Below are 17,617 nucleotides of genomic sequence, written 5' to 3'. Positions count from 1 at the left end.
ACTTCTGTTAGCTTGCGTACATTTGCTCGCAAAAAAGCTAGTGTGTAAGTCTACGCGTGTACGTACCTAATTAGCTGAGCTGCGTGAGTATCTCATTGTTACATGATGCAAATGATTTAGCCATGGTTTTTTTTTGTACATTTCTAACATCCGCTCTCGCTCTCTCGTTTCTGCAGGATGGCTTCGTTTGGCTGGAAGAGGAAAGTAGGCGAGAAGGTTTCAAAGTCGGCGGTGAAGACCTTCGAGGCTGAGGAAGAGAAGCAGAAGGCTGGAGATGTTGGACCGGGTCAGGATGAGGAGGAGGAGGTGGACTGGCTGCACGCCATCAAACGACGGCGGGAGATCCTGCTGGAGGACTGTGCAGCCAAGAGCAAGAGGCTGAAGGATGAGGGTGCACTGCTGGCTGAGCAAGGCAGGTGAGGGATGCTGTTGTTTATGTGCATGTTGTTTATGTGCATGTTGTTTCTGTCTATGTTGTTTATGTGCATGTTGTTGATGTGCATGTTGTTGACGTGCGTGTTGTTGATGTGCATGTTGTTTATGTGCATGTTGTTTATGTGCATGTTGTTTCTGTCTATGTTGTTTATGTGCATGTTGTTGATGTGCATGTTGTTGATGTGCATGTTGTTTCTGTCTATGTTTATGTGCATGTTGTTGATGTGCATGTTGTTGATGTGCATGTTGTTGATGTGCATGTTGTTTCTGTCTATGTTGTTTATGTGCATGTTGTTTATGTGCATGTTGTTGATGTGCATGTTGTTGATGTGCATGTTGTTTATGTGCATGTTGTTGATGTGCATGTTGTTGACGTGCATGTTGTTGACGTGCGTGTTGTTGACGTGCGTGTTGTTGACGTGCGTGTTGTTTACGTGCGTGTTGTTTACGTGCATGTTGTTTACGTGCATGTTGTTGATGTGCATGTTGTTGATGTGCGTGTTGTTTATGTGCGTGTTGTTGATGTGCATGTTGTTTATGTGCATGTTGTTGATGTGCATGTTGTTTATGTGCATGTTGTTGATGTGCATGTTGTTTACGTGCGTGTTGTTTACGTGCATGTTGTTTACGTGCATGTTGTTGATGTGCATGTTGTTGATGTGCATGTTGTTGATGTGCATGTTGTTTATGTGCATGTTGTTTATGTGCATGCTGAGTGCAAATCATTTGAAGCTGCCAGCAGAAATCCAGCAAACATCTTTGGTCTTTCTGTTAATTGTAATGCACACAGACACACATCATAACGCCATCATAGAGATGTTTGCTGGTGTGTGGGCGTCAGGAGCAGTCTTTTTTTCTTAAATCTTTTTGGGGGAAGTTGAAGTTAGTTTTATTCTTTATCAATTAATACTTCCTCTCTTTGTGATGATGCTTTTTGGAGGGTACTGCATTGGATTATAGAAGAGTGGAACAGCAGAGTGAAATACTTCTAGTTCTTGCTTTGTATAGCTTTTATAGGATTTAAACTTCAATATCAAGGTACATGGAAAAAGTAAAACCTCTCCAAGAGAGGGCGCCAGTGCACAGCCCACTCCACACTCTCAAACTCGCATCAAGCTTTTTCTCCTGCCTTGCTTGAAGAGAAAACTGTTAATGCATGTGACATTGCGAAGGCAGAGTCGAGTTTCGGGCCAGCTGAGTTTGAGGTCGTCCCTGTATGTTTTTGTGCAAGTGCATTAGTGTTTAGTAAAAGACGTCTATATGTTTGGACTTGAAAAGCCAAAGAGCTGCGTTCCTCCCAGAATGAGATCATTAAAAAGATTTAAGAGCAATACATTGTATTTGGGCGATGGGAGAAGATGCCTTTTAGTGCCTGTCAACTTTTATTTAATATTCAGGGTAAAAAATAAATAAAATGAGAGCTATTACTATTAAAGACTTTCAAACACAGAGTGATACATTACTCCTACATTCTCCTCTGGCACCCGTGACTTGTGGAGGGTTTATGTTAAGATGAATAATTGTAACCAGTGTTATTACTTGAGTGGATATTGCTATGCCTGTGCATTTGAAAAGACTTCCAGCTCCTCTCTTTTTGGACTATTACAAAAATCTCAGCTGCCTCAGTCTGTATTTTCCAATTTCTAATAGTCACAGATGTAAGAAAAAAAATAGACCTCCTTCCCAAACTGCTACCTGATATGCGCTTTAAAGTAATTGACCTTTTCAGCCAAATAACCAGCACTTTGTGGACCCCTTCCCACCAGTCCAAGAGAGGTTATGCTGTTCCCCTCGCTGCCTGTAATTGCGTTTGCAGGGGAAACTGGATTTTGCTGGGGAAATGACGTCTTTCAGTGTGCTGTGCGTAATGACTGTTCAGGGGTTTGAGATGGTGTCTGGTTGGGTCAGCCCGTCATTACCGTTACGTTTAGATGCTGCTGATGTCATTGGAAGTTCTCTTCTATGACCTCTTTGTGAGCTGCATCTCGTCTTCAGTCACATCGCGGTGTACGTAAAGGGTTTTCCGACTTCTTTTAGGTTAATAGATATTGTTTGTTACGTAAGGTTGTAAGGTCTAGGTGTTTGTTCTGCCCTGTGAGTCTGCCTTCTCACTGGAAACAATAGGGTTATGGCGCAAGAAAGCCAGACAGGTAGACAGGTGTATAACCTGTTGTACCTCCTTAAATCAATTGTTAGTGGATTTTGCTGTGTTTTTTTTTTTAACCTGATTTAGCCTCTTGGAACCATACAGAAGAATATAAAATAATCTGTATTCTTCACACAGACGCACGCTAAACCTATTCTGTTCAATCAGCCTTTTGTTGCCATGCAGAGTGGAATATTAAGAAGGAAAACAGACTAAACTGTCACTGTTGGTTATGCATGAATGGGCATGGTAACAATTTCTGTTCATAAAGTGCACGGGTGAATGGCTGTTTGACTGAGAACTGAGTGAGTTGAACAAACTAAAAGAAACATAATATACAAAGCAGATTGAATGAAACAAACTTCATGATATTTAGTAACAGAGGGGAAAGCGTTGACGCTTCATTTAGTGTGGAAGGTATCTCATTTCATAGAGAAAAGGAAACATTAGGTTTTTTAGGTGTCATGATTGATGAAAATCTGATCTGGAAATCACATATAAATAACATAAAAGTGAAAATATAAAACATGATTGCTCTGTAACACAAATTAAAGGATTCATTAGATAATAAAGCATAGTACATTTTATATAACTCAACAAGTGTTCCATATACGGCCTACTGTGTTGAGGTATGGGGAAGTGCTTGTAGAACATATACTCGTTCAATTTTCATCCTCCCATAAGAACCACCAGTAGATGTCGGTATAGAGATTCGTCAAATCCCTTCTTCATTCAGGTAAAGTTGCTGACATGTCATGAATTAATAGATCACAGTGTTCTGCAAATAATGTACAAAGGTCATGAGAAAAACTTTGCTGACCAACATGCAGAAAAAGATCTAAAAAAAAAAGAGGAAGACGTTTAAACCTGAAAGTAGCAGCGATCTTTAAGAAAAAAATCGAATGAAATTCAGAAACCAAATTATGGGGAACGTTGTGTTTACTGTGAAAGGAATCAGATTATGGAACAATGTTAACAGAGAAACCAAAGAATCTCGATTAAAAATTATATATATATACACAAAAGATTAAAGCCATTATGTTGAGGAAATGAGATGAAATGTGATAATGTTCAGTTGAATTTATTTATTTTAGTTTAATTTGTAAAGGGACCGTGTACAATATTAAACATAAATGTTGACAATTGATGCAATGTACCAGAGTTATCTTAGAGCTAGTTTAGTTCCCTCTTCAGCTCAAAATTAAAACATCACACAGTAATAAAACATCTTGCATAAAAAAAAACTGTACATCAAACATAGCAGAGTATCCCAGAGCAGTACATCACACACACACACACACACACACACTGCCACCCACACATACATACGCACGCACAGATTAAAAATCTTTAGGCCTTTTAAACTTTTTTGAAAGCTACTTTCTCGGTACAGTTGTCATTTCAAACTTAAACGAAGAGTGTGCGACTTTTTGATCTAGCATGAAACCAAAACTTGCTGTTTGGCAGCACCTCCAAACCCCCCTTCCCTCTCCCCTCCCCTCGCCTCGCGTTCGCACAAAGGAGTTTAGCGCAAGCAGCAGACAAAACTGTCCTTGGCTCGATCTGCAGTTGCCTGTGGCCTGCGTTGTTGTGTTAGCAGGCTAATGTTAGCCCTCTTTATTTAGCGCATAGGTTAAGATTGCATGTAAATTTGCACAGACTGACCGTGAGCTGAAAATTCTTACATGACATTCAAATAAGCAGTGAGTATGTTCTTTGCTCTAGTCCTTAACTAAAACAGCTTTTGTACGCAAGGGGAAAAGTCGGCCTTCCTGCCCGTGTAAACACAGCTCCAACAACAACAACACAGCCAGCAGGACTCACGCTTCTCTCTCATTGTGAACAGTCATGACTCAGAGAGACATTTACACAGGATATACTTGATTTCTTCTATATTTACGTGTAAATTGTTGCACATTCTTCCTCTAAAGGATGATTTAAGGTTCTCATTTTTTCACTTAGACATTCACTTAAACGTTTCCAAAAATGGCAAAAGACAAAGCAAATGTTCCTTAGTCATCCTATAATTCCACATAAATAACGGGCAGGTAGTTGCATAATTGTGTCTCACTTAATGTTTTTAACAGCTGGTTGTTTTGGGAGATGTGGGGGAGGCAGTAAGTCCCATATCATCCAAATACCCTGCATAGTTTACTCATTTGTTTGGCTTCCAGCTGTCATGCTGAGTCAGTGTCTACAAACTATTTGAATTACTATTGCAACAACAACAACAACAACAACAACAACAACAACAACAACTATTCTGTGTCCTCCCCGTCATCGCTCCCTCTTTTCTTCTTGAGTTTTGGTTCTCAAGCTTCTTGTGTTGTACTTCAGATTGCTTCATACCCTCACATGATTCTGTCCTTTCCTTAATCTGATGGTAAGGTTTCCACACCGCTCTGCTTCAGTTTCCTCACTTCTCTCTTTGACTGTTACGTAACTTAAGGTTATCGAAGTCTTGATCCAGGTTCCGTGTTTTCTCACCGATCAGTGTTAATGGCCTCATTGTGTGGCTTTAAATTTGTTCAGGATATCCTTCTCTATAAAGCCATAAAAGACTCAGACAGACAAACACATTGTCAAACCCGAGGTTTTAGCTCATAATCTTTCAGAGTATTTGTCCTGATCGGGCTATCAAAGGGGATTCTTGAGTCAATATTGACTTGAGGAGGAGTGGGTTACTGGAGTGAGCAATATTAATCAGTCCTTCCCTTTCAGGAAAACAGAAGGACCCAGGTAAACAAATCTATGCAAAACGGATCGACAGGCTTTAGTGGTACCGGCTGCTTGAACGTAGTCCACAGTGGTGCTTCATGGGACTTCTGCTCACTGTTTCTTTTTTTTTCTTTTTGCAAGACTGAAAAAGAGCTAGTAGACAAGTTCAGTCTTTCCAGCTCAGATTGACATTGAAGTTTTTTTTATGGCTCTGGGAACAGTTTGATTTGCAAGTCTCCTCAGTGAACCTACGTGTGTTTATTCAGCTCGTTGTGTTTTTTGTGCTGCCATGCTGTCAGATGGGTGGACAGGTATGACGAAGTATGTCTGCTGCTGAAAGGCGTCAAGCAGCCAGTTCGGCACCATCTCCTAGAAGAAATGTCTCTCATCTCCTCTTTAAAATGTTAGAAGAACCAAAAACAATGAATTGTGTTGAGCACTTTTTATTTGAGTCAACATGCAAAGTAACTAAAATGTGCAAAAAAATATGACATGGTTAGTAAAGACATAACTTGAATATAACTCAGTCACATTTTTAGCTTTTTGAGAAGTTGAATGAAAGAAGGGTCGGCAGGAGTTGTCCAAAACCACAGACTTCTCTATATTCAGAAAACAAGCAGGGAAACCAGCTCCACGCTATCCGCTGAGCAAACATGTGGCTCAATATTAAGTTACATAAGGATATATGAAATCTCAGGGTGGAGACAAAGGAACCGGTCGTCCAATTACAGTGCGATATGTGATCCTCTGTTTGAATCTGTCATGCTTTACCGCCGTGTTATCGAAAGAGTTGAACATCAGCCAAAGCCAATATCAAGCTGTGTTGAAGTTGATGAAGTGCAACATGTCCGTGGAGGGTGTTGATAACTTGAAATAGTAGACAAGCATTATGCATGATCAATAATTCACGTAAGGGGCTGGCTAAGAAGTTCATGACTGCACAGCTTCCCGAGTATTCAGCGGTACCAGCTGCATTGTTTATGGTGCAATTAACACTTTTTATGTGCTCTACAATCTCTGTTATCTGTTCTAGAATAAGTGTTTGAACCACTGTGTGTTTACTTTAGGCACTGGGAGGCCGTAAAGAAGTGGGACGATGCCATTCAGCTGACTCCAGACAACCCAGAACTCTATGAGATGAAATCACAGGTATATTACAAACTGTCATTAACACTTTTTTTTAATAGTCTCACCGTAATTATTAGATACAAACCTTTCCCCCCTGAATAGAGTTTTATAATTTATGTCTGCGATACCTTCCTTGATATCTTTTCTTTTTTTTAAATGTCACATATTATGTAAAATACACTTTTTTTTTACACTAATATGTGTCCCTTGCCTGTCTACAAAAGTCCACCCTCAGTATTTTGCCTGCTTCACTTTCCAGAAAATGTGTCCTCAAACAGACCGTTTGGAGATTTTCCCTTTGTGACATCACAAAGGGCAGTAACCCCTCCCCCAGGTGGGTGACACTCCCACAGCTAGGTGGTTAGTTGTGCCCTCTGAGTTCCGTCTTCTCACCGTCAATCAATCAGGCATGGAGTGAGAAAGCCCGAGGCACATCCCCTTCCAGAGAGGGGCGTGGTCAGACACAGCTCATTTGCATTTAAAGCTACAGACACAGAAACAGCTTGTTTTGAGCAGGGCTGAAATAGAGGAGTTTATAGGCATGATGAAATACAGGATCAGAGTGGATACATATCTATACACTGCACAGACATGTTTTGGGGAGCTCATTGACTTATTTTACTTGTTGAAAAGGAGGATAATATGTGATCTTTAAAACCAGACAGCTGTGTTGGCCCACCCTTTAAACAGAATGTGATGTGTTTAAGTTTAATTTCTCTTAGACTTATTATTATCACCCTATTTGTACTTTGAAATAGTTAATTTGTCTTATCTCCATACCGGCCCTGAAAATCAAATTTCTTATCACGATTGACATATATTCATTGTAGCTCCCACTGAAGCGGCATTGTTTATTTTGTTTGCTTAACTTTTATCTAACCAGGAAGTAATTTGAGATTAAAATCTCCTCTTTAAAGTAGACCTACAAAGACGAGAAGACAGTAGAAGGCACGCATTACAGAAATGACACAAATAAATAATCGAGGGTTTCAAAACAAACAAAGCACAAGAGAAAAATGTGAGCCTCTGCTTTAAGCTGCAGTTCTCTGGGTAATGTGGTTGAATTGGCCTTTTAACCACATGGCAGATACACAGTATGTGATTGCTGTTTCCCAGAACATGACTGTACAGACATCACTAAAATGTGATGCACTTCAACAATTCTCTCATACAGAGTAGAGGGCTTTTAGCTTTTCATCGTGGGAATAGAGATGTATACCAGGTGGTCCTTCATTCAGGATAACCAAGAACATAGTAGCCCAACACGTTCTGCTTCATGACATTTAAAAGATAACGCAGCATATATTCTGTTCATATCTGTTGGTTTGGAAATTCTCCCGGCCACCAGAACATTGTGTATGCACTTTCAGTACACTCTCACATATCTCTGCTTGTGTGTGTGATTATTTATCAGCCATCATCACCATAAAAAAAAAAATCCCCTTTCAACTTCCACTGCTATGCTTTTAAGCTTTTACGTGATATCAGCACATTTACAACACCACTGAAAGTCTGTAGCTTTTAGATTTTGGCTCAGTGTGCTTCTTTGTTTCTCTTCCTCTTCCTTTAGGGTCGATATGTAACCTCTTATTCATCCATTATTTCTAAACTGTAGCTTCTTCTTTTTTCTTAACAAATGCAGCTTTTGAAAAATGGTTCCCATAGATTTGTGAAAAAGTGGAACAGCCAGAGGATGCAGACATACCTTCCTGTCAATTATTGGTTATTCATTTACTACAACTAACCCAATTAAAAAAAAAAAAACTCTTCCTATAGCAGTAACCATTCACATCATGTGCAGCGTTGTACGCCTAATATAATATCATCTATTATTGGATATTTGAGAAGGAAGTCATTATTGTCCGGGCCTGGAGAACACCACCGCAAAAAGCCATTTTTTCCCCCTCCTTGCCATGATTTACTCGAAGCATGACATAAGCATAGACTTCTGTTTTGACTTATTCAGCACCGATATGTTTGACTACGCATGGATATCACATCTACTCCATTAGTGTCCACTACTGTGGCTGAAAATAAGCTGGCTCTCATCATCGTATTCTCATTAGTGGCCCCAGATGACGAGGATGCTTACGCTGATGCTGGTCATTCACTTCCCCCCATTCTTCCTACTTAACTCAATAAGTACCTGATATTGTCTGTATGTGTCACGGGCAAAATGTAGTGTGCTGCGGGAGTAATTGGAACCATTTGTAAAGCTGTCATCACGTCTTTCTGACGATATGATGGTTTTAGAACCTGCTGATAGTGGCAATTTATTCCTTTGGTTTATAGAAATGTGTTGCAAACTTGTGAGGTAAAGTTTGTTCTTCTGTACATTTAGTATTTCTCATAATATTCTATTTTTACATGCCTTTCCTTGAGGATTTTCTAGCTGGTGATCAAACAGGCTGAAATGAATACTGATGTCTATATAAGACCTACAAAAGCAAACAGGACCATCAGCAACTAGATTGATTATATTTAGAAAGTTATTTCTCCTCTGCCATGGGGTAGGTGGTAAATAAGAAGACCAGGGGCGTGTCCAGACTTTTTTACACACACACACACACACGTATACTTAGACACACACATACACACATACATTACACACTCACTCTGCCATCTCTACAACCGTCTCCCCTCAGGCCACAGATACAGATCTCTCACTTTCCGGACTAATCGAGCCATGTCAAGCTTTGCTCCCACATCCATCAGGCTCATGAACAAATGATCTATTTCTTATTTATTTATTAAGACCACTCATTTAACCGCTCATAACAATTATTTATGACCTATTTGTCATGCTTTTAATAGAGCCACTTGTATGTGTGTGTTTCTGCTGTTGTTTTTGTGTCTAGCTGTATGCGTACTGATGCTCTTTTACACAAATGAAGTTCCTAACGGATAAATACAGTTATTTGAATTTGAATTGACTTGATTAATATCAATTGTTTACCTTTTCTAACATCAACAAAAATATACTGTCCACCACAAGATAAATTAACATAAATATCCTCTTAGCCTAATTCATTAATGACACAAAAGGAAGATATATGATTAAATTCACTATTTAAAGTACTATTTAAAAAAACAAGCAAACTCCTGCACACAGTCTCAACTTACAAAAACACATTAAAGAGGTCATATTATGCCCTTTTTGGGTTTCGTATATTTAATCTATGTACCTACTTTTGTACGTTCACAATAGATAAAGTTAAAAAAAAGTGTCAGTTTTCATGTACTGCTCCTCCTTGCTCCCTCTACGCTCTGAGTCCGTCAGCTACACTCTGCTGAGCCCCCACTGCAGAGCCCCACGTGGGCCAAGTCTGCTCTGATTGGTCTGCCGATCTGCTCTGTCGTTATTGGTCAGTTGCTCAGCACGCTTCTCGGATATTTCAACATGAGCTGCAGGGCTTGCCACAACAAGCCAATGGGCTTAGATCAGTGATCTCACACTGACAATGACGTTGGACTGACAAATTTTTATGGAGGGGGGCTAGAACCGAGCGTTACATTCAGCTAATGCTACAGCTAACAGGAGGACGTAGGAGAAGCCGCGTTTCCGCGGACTTTGAATTTTTGCACATAGATGTGCCTAAACATGCACAGGACACTTGGAAAACACACTAAAGAGCATATAAAACCAGAAGAAGCTGAATATGGGACCTTTAATTGGCGATGAAAAATGTCCATTTAGTTCATTGTATGCAAGAAAGTGTGCATTACTTTCCCATGCACCTGTTTTATGAATTAGATGTGCAAAGTATTTATTTACAATTTAAAATACAAAAACTAAACTAAAAGCTGCCTTTTACAGAAAAGCCAGAACAGTTTTTTTTTTTTTCACAAGTCCCACCTCTGACAATGCAAATAGCTAACCACAGTTTAAGGATTTTTGGGGTCGCACCCGGGGTGGCCAATCAGACTTTAACGGGGGCCCGAGCCACCCCTGGTCACCCCTCTGGACACACCCCTGAAGAAGACTAACTGCACACTGCAGAAAACAAAAAACTTGTATTTTTTTTTACATTCTAAGGATTCGATATGTGTTGCACTTAGGACATGTGAAATAAAGAAGGATGAGATGTTTTTTCTGAAAACAGAATTTATGTATGTTTAGAACAAAATAGGTAAAGAGCTCGATCATCCTGCTTTGAATACACTGGGCACCAAACCAACACAAACTGAAGGTTCCCCACAGAAGCTTTATAATCCTATTTGAATAAAAAAAAACACTGACACTATCTGCTCCATGCATCTTAATAGTTATACAGCCCTTGTGGTGATTGAGTTCAGACTTTATATTGAGTATTAGTGGCCAATCGCTGGACGTGACAGAGTAACAAGCACAGGCATCAAGACAATTATAAAACTCCTTCCCAGGTGTTGACTTGCTCTGAATTCAGTGCGCCGCTATAATTTCTTCATGTAGAGCCGATACTCTATCTTAATGTCTTGTTAAAGGGCCACACAGAAACACACCATACAAGTGAGAGGCACTGTTCCATATTCATGTGTGGTCAAACGTAGCTGTGCCTCAGGAGAAAATGTAAGAAAAAAAATGAATAAAAAAATCAGAGAGTAAACTCTGACATGATCTTTTATTCTAGCAGTGACGTAAACTTGCTTTACACAAACATAAACCTGAATGTATGATCTGGTGACATTCACAGAAGCAGAGTTTTTTTTTAAGGCTCTTATGTTGTACTTGTAGCAGCTAGACTCAGACTTTTAAAGACATAACAACCTTCCTGCACTTGCCAATAATCAGCGAGCCTCTTGATTAACAGTGTTGTGTTAATATATTTAATATGCAAATACAGAACGGTTCAAGCTTCCCCGACGGGTTTGAACTATTCCTTTTTTAAAACAGCGTGTGTGTACTTCGACTTCGTGTCTGCATTCATGATGACTCATAAACTCTGTGTGGTCAGGGAAGGTTAAGGAGGTCAGTGCAAGTCTGTTTAATGTGAACATAGATAAGTAAATGATTACACAGTGATCTTGTGACCGTGACTGTGCAATGTTCTGCACTGTACGGTTTGTTCATGCGTTGATGAATGAGTGACTCCAGCAGATGTTTGAGTAAAGATTGATCTAGTGATTCGTTTCTCAAGTCGTTGTTTGATTTATGCGAAGAATTGAAAACAGTGCTCATCACCATAGTCTTTTTTTGTCCAAGAATAATCTGAGTATAATGAAATATGATGTCTCATTTGTTATATACACATAGGTGATGGAAACAGGGGTGTGTTGGGGGGGGGGGGGGACGACGACATAACAATCTGTCAAAGCAGCATGTAAGGACTGTTTTTAAAGGTGCTATATAACTAAAAGTGTGATCATTACATTCTTAATATTTCAGACACAAAGAAAATGGTTCGCTCCTCCTGACTGCTGCAGTGCTCGCGCTAAGTGTTTTGTTCTGGTTTAGTTGGTAGCGGCAGCTTTAATCTTTTTTTGAGGTCTAGACTTGAAGTATTAAAATCTGCTCACACGCAAGTGTTGTGCACATAAAACCATAAAACCTATCGATTAACAATAGAAGTTGATCTTTCCCAGCAGACAAATGAAACATGTCTGAAACACTGTCTGTGCAGACCAGCCTAAAGAACTGTCAAAGGGAACTAACACTACTCTTTCAGCGGGACATTTATCACATTATTAGAAGAAGAATCGTCCTTTTTTTTTTTTTTTTTTGCGCACAATTTGTCAACAATGTAAACGACACGTTTCCCAATAGAGCGATTTTAGAGTCTTGACCCACGTCTCATTTCTCCACAGGTGCTGACCATTCTGCAGGAGGTGTTCCCAGCGGTGAAGACGGCGGAGATGGCGGTGAAGCTCCGCCCCCTGTGGTGGGAGGGCTGGCAGACTCTGGGCCGCGCCCAACTCAACCTTGGAGAGGTGGAGCTGGTGAGTACGACTCGCAACCCAAATTACGGCACAAGCTGCCGTCCGATACAGGCCTGTAAATAAACGGGTGAACCGTACACAGGAGGAGACAATAGAATCTGATAATCAAATTGTTTGTTCTTTGCGGATGACTTCATGTTAGAGATGGCTGACACTGTGCTTCCTGTAGAGATTTAAACTGAATGTATTGCTTAAGTGGAGTCAAATGGGGGCCATTCTACCAGTGCAAACACAAAAAAAAACATGCGTTGCATAACTGACACTAGCGTCTCGCTCAGTCAATCGACCAATGATCTTCATCCGAGTTCCCCTGTTCGCTTTTTGCAATGAGCTTAACTTCATATTTATCTGACTGTTCATTTGCTTTGTCCTCGTTTTTGAAGGGGTGAAAAGGGGTGACAGTTATTAATGTTTACTACTTTTTGAGAAGTACTTTTCTCTTAAGAAGAAGTTCCTCTTTCATAGCACGCCCAGACGCCTCCGGCTTGCAAGATTGCTTAAAATTGCCCCAGATCATGCCAGGACCTGTGGCTGTATGAAACCTGTAGCTCATAGTTATTATATGCTATTGGCCCATTTGGAGACAAGCAAGCAAAAAAAGGGGGATGAACTTTAAAAAAAAAAAAAAAAAAAAAAAGCTAATGGCACCGCTTGTCTCTCCATGAGTGACAGACCTGTCTTGCGGCACAAAAACAACAATGGGAAGTGTTGAAAGTCGGTCGGGCACAAACTAAAGCCAAATATAGACACACCTCTTTGTATAATGAATCTATTGGGAAGGAAGAGAGGGAGGAAAAAAACGCAAAACTATTTTTAGCGAGACTTGTTGTGTCAAGTTAAGGAGCTTTGTGTGCATCAACATGTTTGAGTAAAGCCTGTTTGTGCAAATGTGAGCGCAGATTTCCTATTTTCCCCCCTCATGAACCCTCTTTTCTTGCGTTTCTATGCCTCACTCTCTCCTTATACAGAACGGACTTACATGACACACACACATTTTTCAGATCTTGTTTTACTTTTGTCTCATTTTGAGTGTTTTAAAAACACAGACGACGTAGACCTCTGCAGCATGGCAGCTCGATTTGCCATTAATCTTCCCATTATTATCGTTGACGTCTCTTTTTTTGGCTGTAGTTTTCCACGAGAAGCCGGTTTATCTGCCGGCTGTGGCATTTTTCCCTTTGAAGGATCGCTTTCAAAATAAAGAAGGAGTAGGTGAGACTCAAGATGAAACTTGATATACTGCGTTGGATTCAGACGGTTTCATTTCATGAAAGAAGCCATACAATGACCCTGACAGGCTTCTTTTTTTTTCAGGAGAACTCCACAGTGCAGGTTATTTCAGAACAGGTTGTAATCAATATTCGGATGTGACATTACCATGAAGAGCCTGATAAGGAAGCTCAGTCTGTCACATAGAAACCATTTTCCTGTTAAGATTTATACCCATTTAATTATACACTCATCCGATTCCCTTTTAAATGGACCACACACCAAACTACCCATTGATCATCTTATTCCTGTTGGGAGCAAGATGAAATTGTTCAGCTTGTGCTGGGAAACCTGAGCTTGAGTATGTTCTTCTGCTCATTAAATGCTTGGATGTTTGGTGCATCAGTGGCACTTCGCCGTCTTGTCTTTTTTACCACACTTCAGACCAACATTAGATCCAATTTTCATAACAGGTGTGGCTCTGTCTGACTGGAAACAGGTGCAACTGAAAGGTGAGCTTCACTCATAAGCATGTGATCTCATCAGAGATGAGCCATGCACAAACGAGATGACAGATGTAGTCGTACTCTAAACATTTCAGTTTTCATTTCCAGTCAGACTTTTAGTGGAGCGGTTACAATTACAATAAAGCTTTGCTGCCTTTTCCCACCTCGGCCTGTTTCAAACAGAGTGTACAACATATATGCAACATACATTTAATGACCATCCATCCTTTATCGTCACCGCTTTTCCTGTTCGGATGCGGGGCATTGAGCCCATCTATCATTGGCCGAGAGGCGGGGTTACACCCTGGACTGTTTTCGCCAGTCAATCACAGGACTGACATCGAGAGACAGACAACCAGGCACTCTCACAGCTACCATCAAATGTAGAGTCAGCAGTTGACCTAACATGCTGCATGTCTTTGGACGGTGGGAGGAAGCCAGAGTACCCGGAGAGAACCCAGGCATGCACCGGGTGAAAAACTTTCATGATGATGGTTAGCACTCGAGATGGTTCAAGTGTACACTTGCAATGCAATTGTGTTCATTTCAACATGTTTTTTTTTTTTTTACCAAGTGGGTACTGCAAGATAACTTGAGAAATATATTTGGTTTTAGGTTTAGTGGTCACATTTTGATATACAAAATTGCTTAAATAAATTGAACGTAAGGCCGACAGTTGACATGAAAGAATAAGCCCAGTCACTTCCTCCCAGTGACGCACTTAGCTTTTTCATTTAAAAGTATTGAACAAATTGTTTTGGTGAATCCATAGCTGGAGACAGATTTATTTTTACCATTTCCCTGGCAGCAAATGGGCACAGGCTGAGGTTGACATCAGCATCCATAAAGAGCTGCCGACTGCCTGTATTTCTGTTTAATAGAACAATCATTTCCCATTGATCTACCACTTCACAGTCAGCTCGGAGATATTGATGTCTTTTTAATGAAACCATAAATTTGGATGCAGTACAGCCCCAAGAATGCCAAGGTTTAGCAAAAAAAAAAAAAATCTTTCCATTTCTCATACCCAACCCTGGAAGCTCTGGTTTTAATCATGCGCTACTGTCCCTGTAGGCTGTTAAGTCCTTCCAGGTTGCAATCCACCTGTGTCCATCAGAGCCAACGCTGTGGCAGGAAGACCTGGCCTGGGCACGGAGGTTACAGAAGCAGCACTTAGCGACGAAGGAGAAAATGCGTCAAGAGGAGGAGACCAAACAGCAGATCCTTAATGCCCCTGAGCTTGAGCAGGACTTCGATTTTGAGTCAGATGAGGTTCTGGCTGCGTGCGAGGCTGTTGCTGAGCGACAGACACGTTATGAGGAGCTGAAGCGGACCGCCGTGGTCATAGACTCTGAGGGAAATATAAAAAATGTTCTTGCCGGAGAAGGGGGATCTGAGGACCCAGAGACCCCCACAGAGGAACAGTTTGTCAAAGCGAGAGGACTTTGAACTGGTCTTGGATTTGAATGGATTGTGTTGATTACACTTTTCAAGTCTGGATTGTGTTACTTTAGAAACCACCAAGGATTAAAAACAAGCATATCCAGAAGCAGACATGAGAACTGAAGCAAAACATGTGATTTGGGTGCAACTGAATAAAAGACTATTTAGTTTCAATAACTTTTTTGTATTTTCCATCCTTTATAAAAATCAATTACTTTAATGACATTATTTGGATGAGTTTTGAGAACAGACTTTACCAATCGGGATGATACTCGAGCAAAACCAGCCAGATCATATGATGAATCCATTCTGGGTTTTAAAGTTTAGCACATAAATCACATGAAGTGCTCACAGATGGCGGATACAAAAGAAAACACGCTGTGGCATTTAAGCTATAGAGTGCTTTTTGTTTTTCTTTTGAACAACACAACAGTAGTTTAACCTCATTATGTCCAAAACAGTCAAATGTGTATCAACCAATAATACAAAAGGTCTTGCTGGATTTGAAGACAAAGGCGTAGACACGCTGCTGCGTCTTTGTAGGAACCACATATGGTTGCTCTTTAGATACTTTTAAGTTTGCTTCATCCATCTTGCGAAGGGGATAATGATGAATTGCGTTGCATCAAAAAAATGCTAACTGAAACTGTGCTTCAAAAAAAAAAAAAAAAAAAAAGACACTCTGTAGGATCTGACCTTTTATTTAACATTTGGAAATAGTCGACATGTTGTGACTAGATGACGTCTTCATCAGGGCCATTTGTCAGCAGTGGATTGAAGACACATGTTGAGTTGCAATAATCAGTTGAGCGGAGGGTTCATACCTTAAATGTTCCAGCCTATTGGTTTAAAATGAAATAAAAAAAGAATCTAAAGGGAATTGGAAGAGGGAAAATGTGTCTCAAGAGGGAAACAAACCTACAATAAATATATATTTTTTTATGAATGTAAACAATGTTGTTATCCCTTCTCAAGGTGAATTAAATAAAAAAAATGTGCTGGTGATTGTTTTTTCTCGTGATTTAGCGTTTGTGTTATATTTTGCATATTTGTGTGTGTGTGTGTGTGTGTACACTGTTATGTCCTTTAATTTGATGGAAATATACATTATGTAATTTCATGTATTTTATGTCCTTTATTGCAGGACACTACAAAGACATAAGTAATATACTGTATGTGTATTTCTTTTTTGCAGCGTTAGTATAATGTCAATGTGATGGGACAGAGAGCTTTCAACAATGCTCAGTCATTTTCTTACTTCTCAAGCATCACTGTAAGTGGGTCTAAGCTTTGTGGGCCGCATCAAGATGGAATTCTGTTTCTATAAATGGGCCACAGAAAGTCCCAGGATCATGTAGGATCTGGGTCAGTTATGAAGACTTGAATGCGGACATAAATTGTATGTATTTCTGTTATTAGTCAGCACTTTCCTAGGACGCCATGTAAACATGATACTGTGGTTAGGGATCTTAAGTAAATATGTGAAAAAAAAAATGAAAGAAAGAGCATTTTTCTAATGGCCCGTTTTCTCTGTAGTATTTACAAGTACCAGCTGATAAATGTGGTCGATGTGTCGAAGACAAAGAGAACAAGTGTCTTACAAATAGATTTTCATCAAAAGCAAATATTTAAAAACAAAGAGGAACATGATTACTCAGGGCGGCGCCCCCCCTCGCCTGTGACACTCCCCAAATCATCGCTACTGCAGCTGTTGATTTTAGACGTTTCATAATCAGATCAGAGCGAGGTCGCCTGTGTGGATTCAGGGTGTGCCAACTGACATTAGGTTAAATACACATTTGAATGGATGCTCCAGCTGCTGGTTAGTCTGTTTCTTTGTTGACACTGTTTTATGAGGAACCAAATCCCAGTCAAATCTATGACAAGTGTATTTAACACTTAAAGGAATAAAAACAACGGCTACTTTATTTTTCTAACTTGTCTATCTTTCTTTTTCTTTTTTTTTTACCATATTCTATCTTCTATACAGCTCCTAGTGGTAATAACACATACATCCATACATGCTGCTATCATTTATTATAGAACTGTTCCGACAAAGAAATTGGGTTGGACAAGAGGCATTCCATGAATGCTGATAAAATACCCTGGAATTTGC

General features: G+C 40.0%; 1 protein-coding gene across 1 annotated transcript; it reads left to right on the top strand.

Annotated features, from left to right (window-relative positions):
• Positions 1-176: 176 nt before the first annotated feature.
• On the top strand, positions 177-16,506 carry ttc33 (tetratricopeptide repeat domain 33). Its single transcript, XM_061062171.1, has 4 exons — positions 177-416; positions 6,367-6,448; positions 12,212-12,343; positions 15,133-16,506. Exons 1-4 carry the CDS (start codon positions 178-180, stop codon positions 15,505-15,507), a joined length of 828 nt encoding a protein of 275 aa, XP_060918154.1. The 5' UTR covers position 177; the 3' UTR covers positions 15,508-16,506.
• The last annotated feature ends 1,111 nt before the right edge of the window (positions 16,507-17,617 follow it).

This window comes from Labrus mixtus, chromosome 17 (assembly GCF_963584025.1).
Source record: "Labrus mixtus chromosome 17, fLabMix1.1, whole genome shotgun sequence".
Lineage (NCBI taxonomy): Eukaryota > Metazoa > Chordata > Actinopteri > Labriformes > Labridae > Labrus > Labrus mixtus.
The sequence above is the reverse complement of the archived record's forward strand: the minus strand, read 5'-3'. Positions and strand labels throughout refer to the sequence as shown.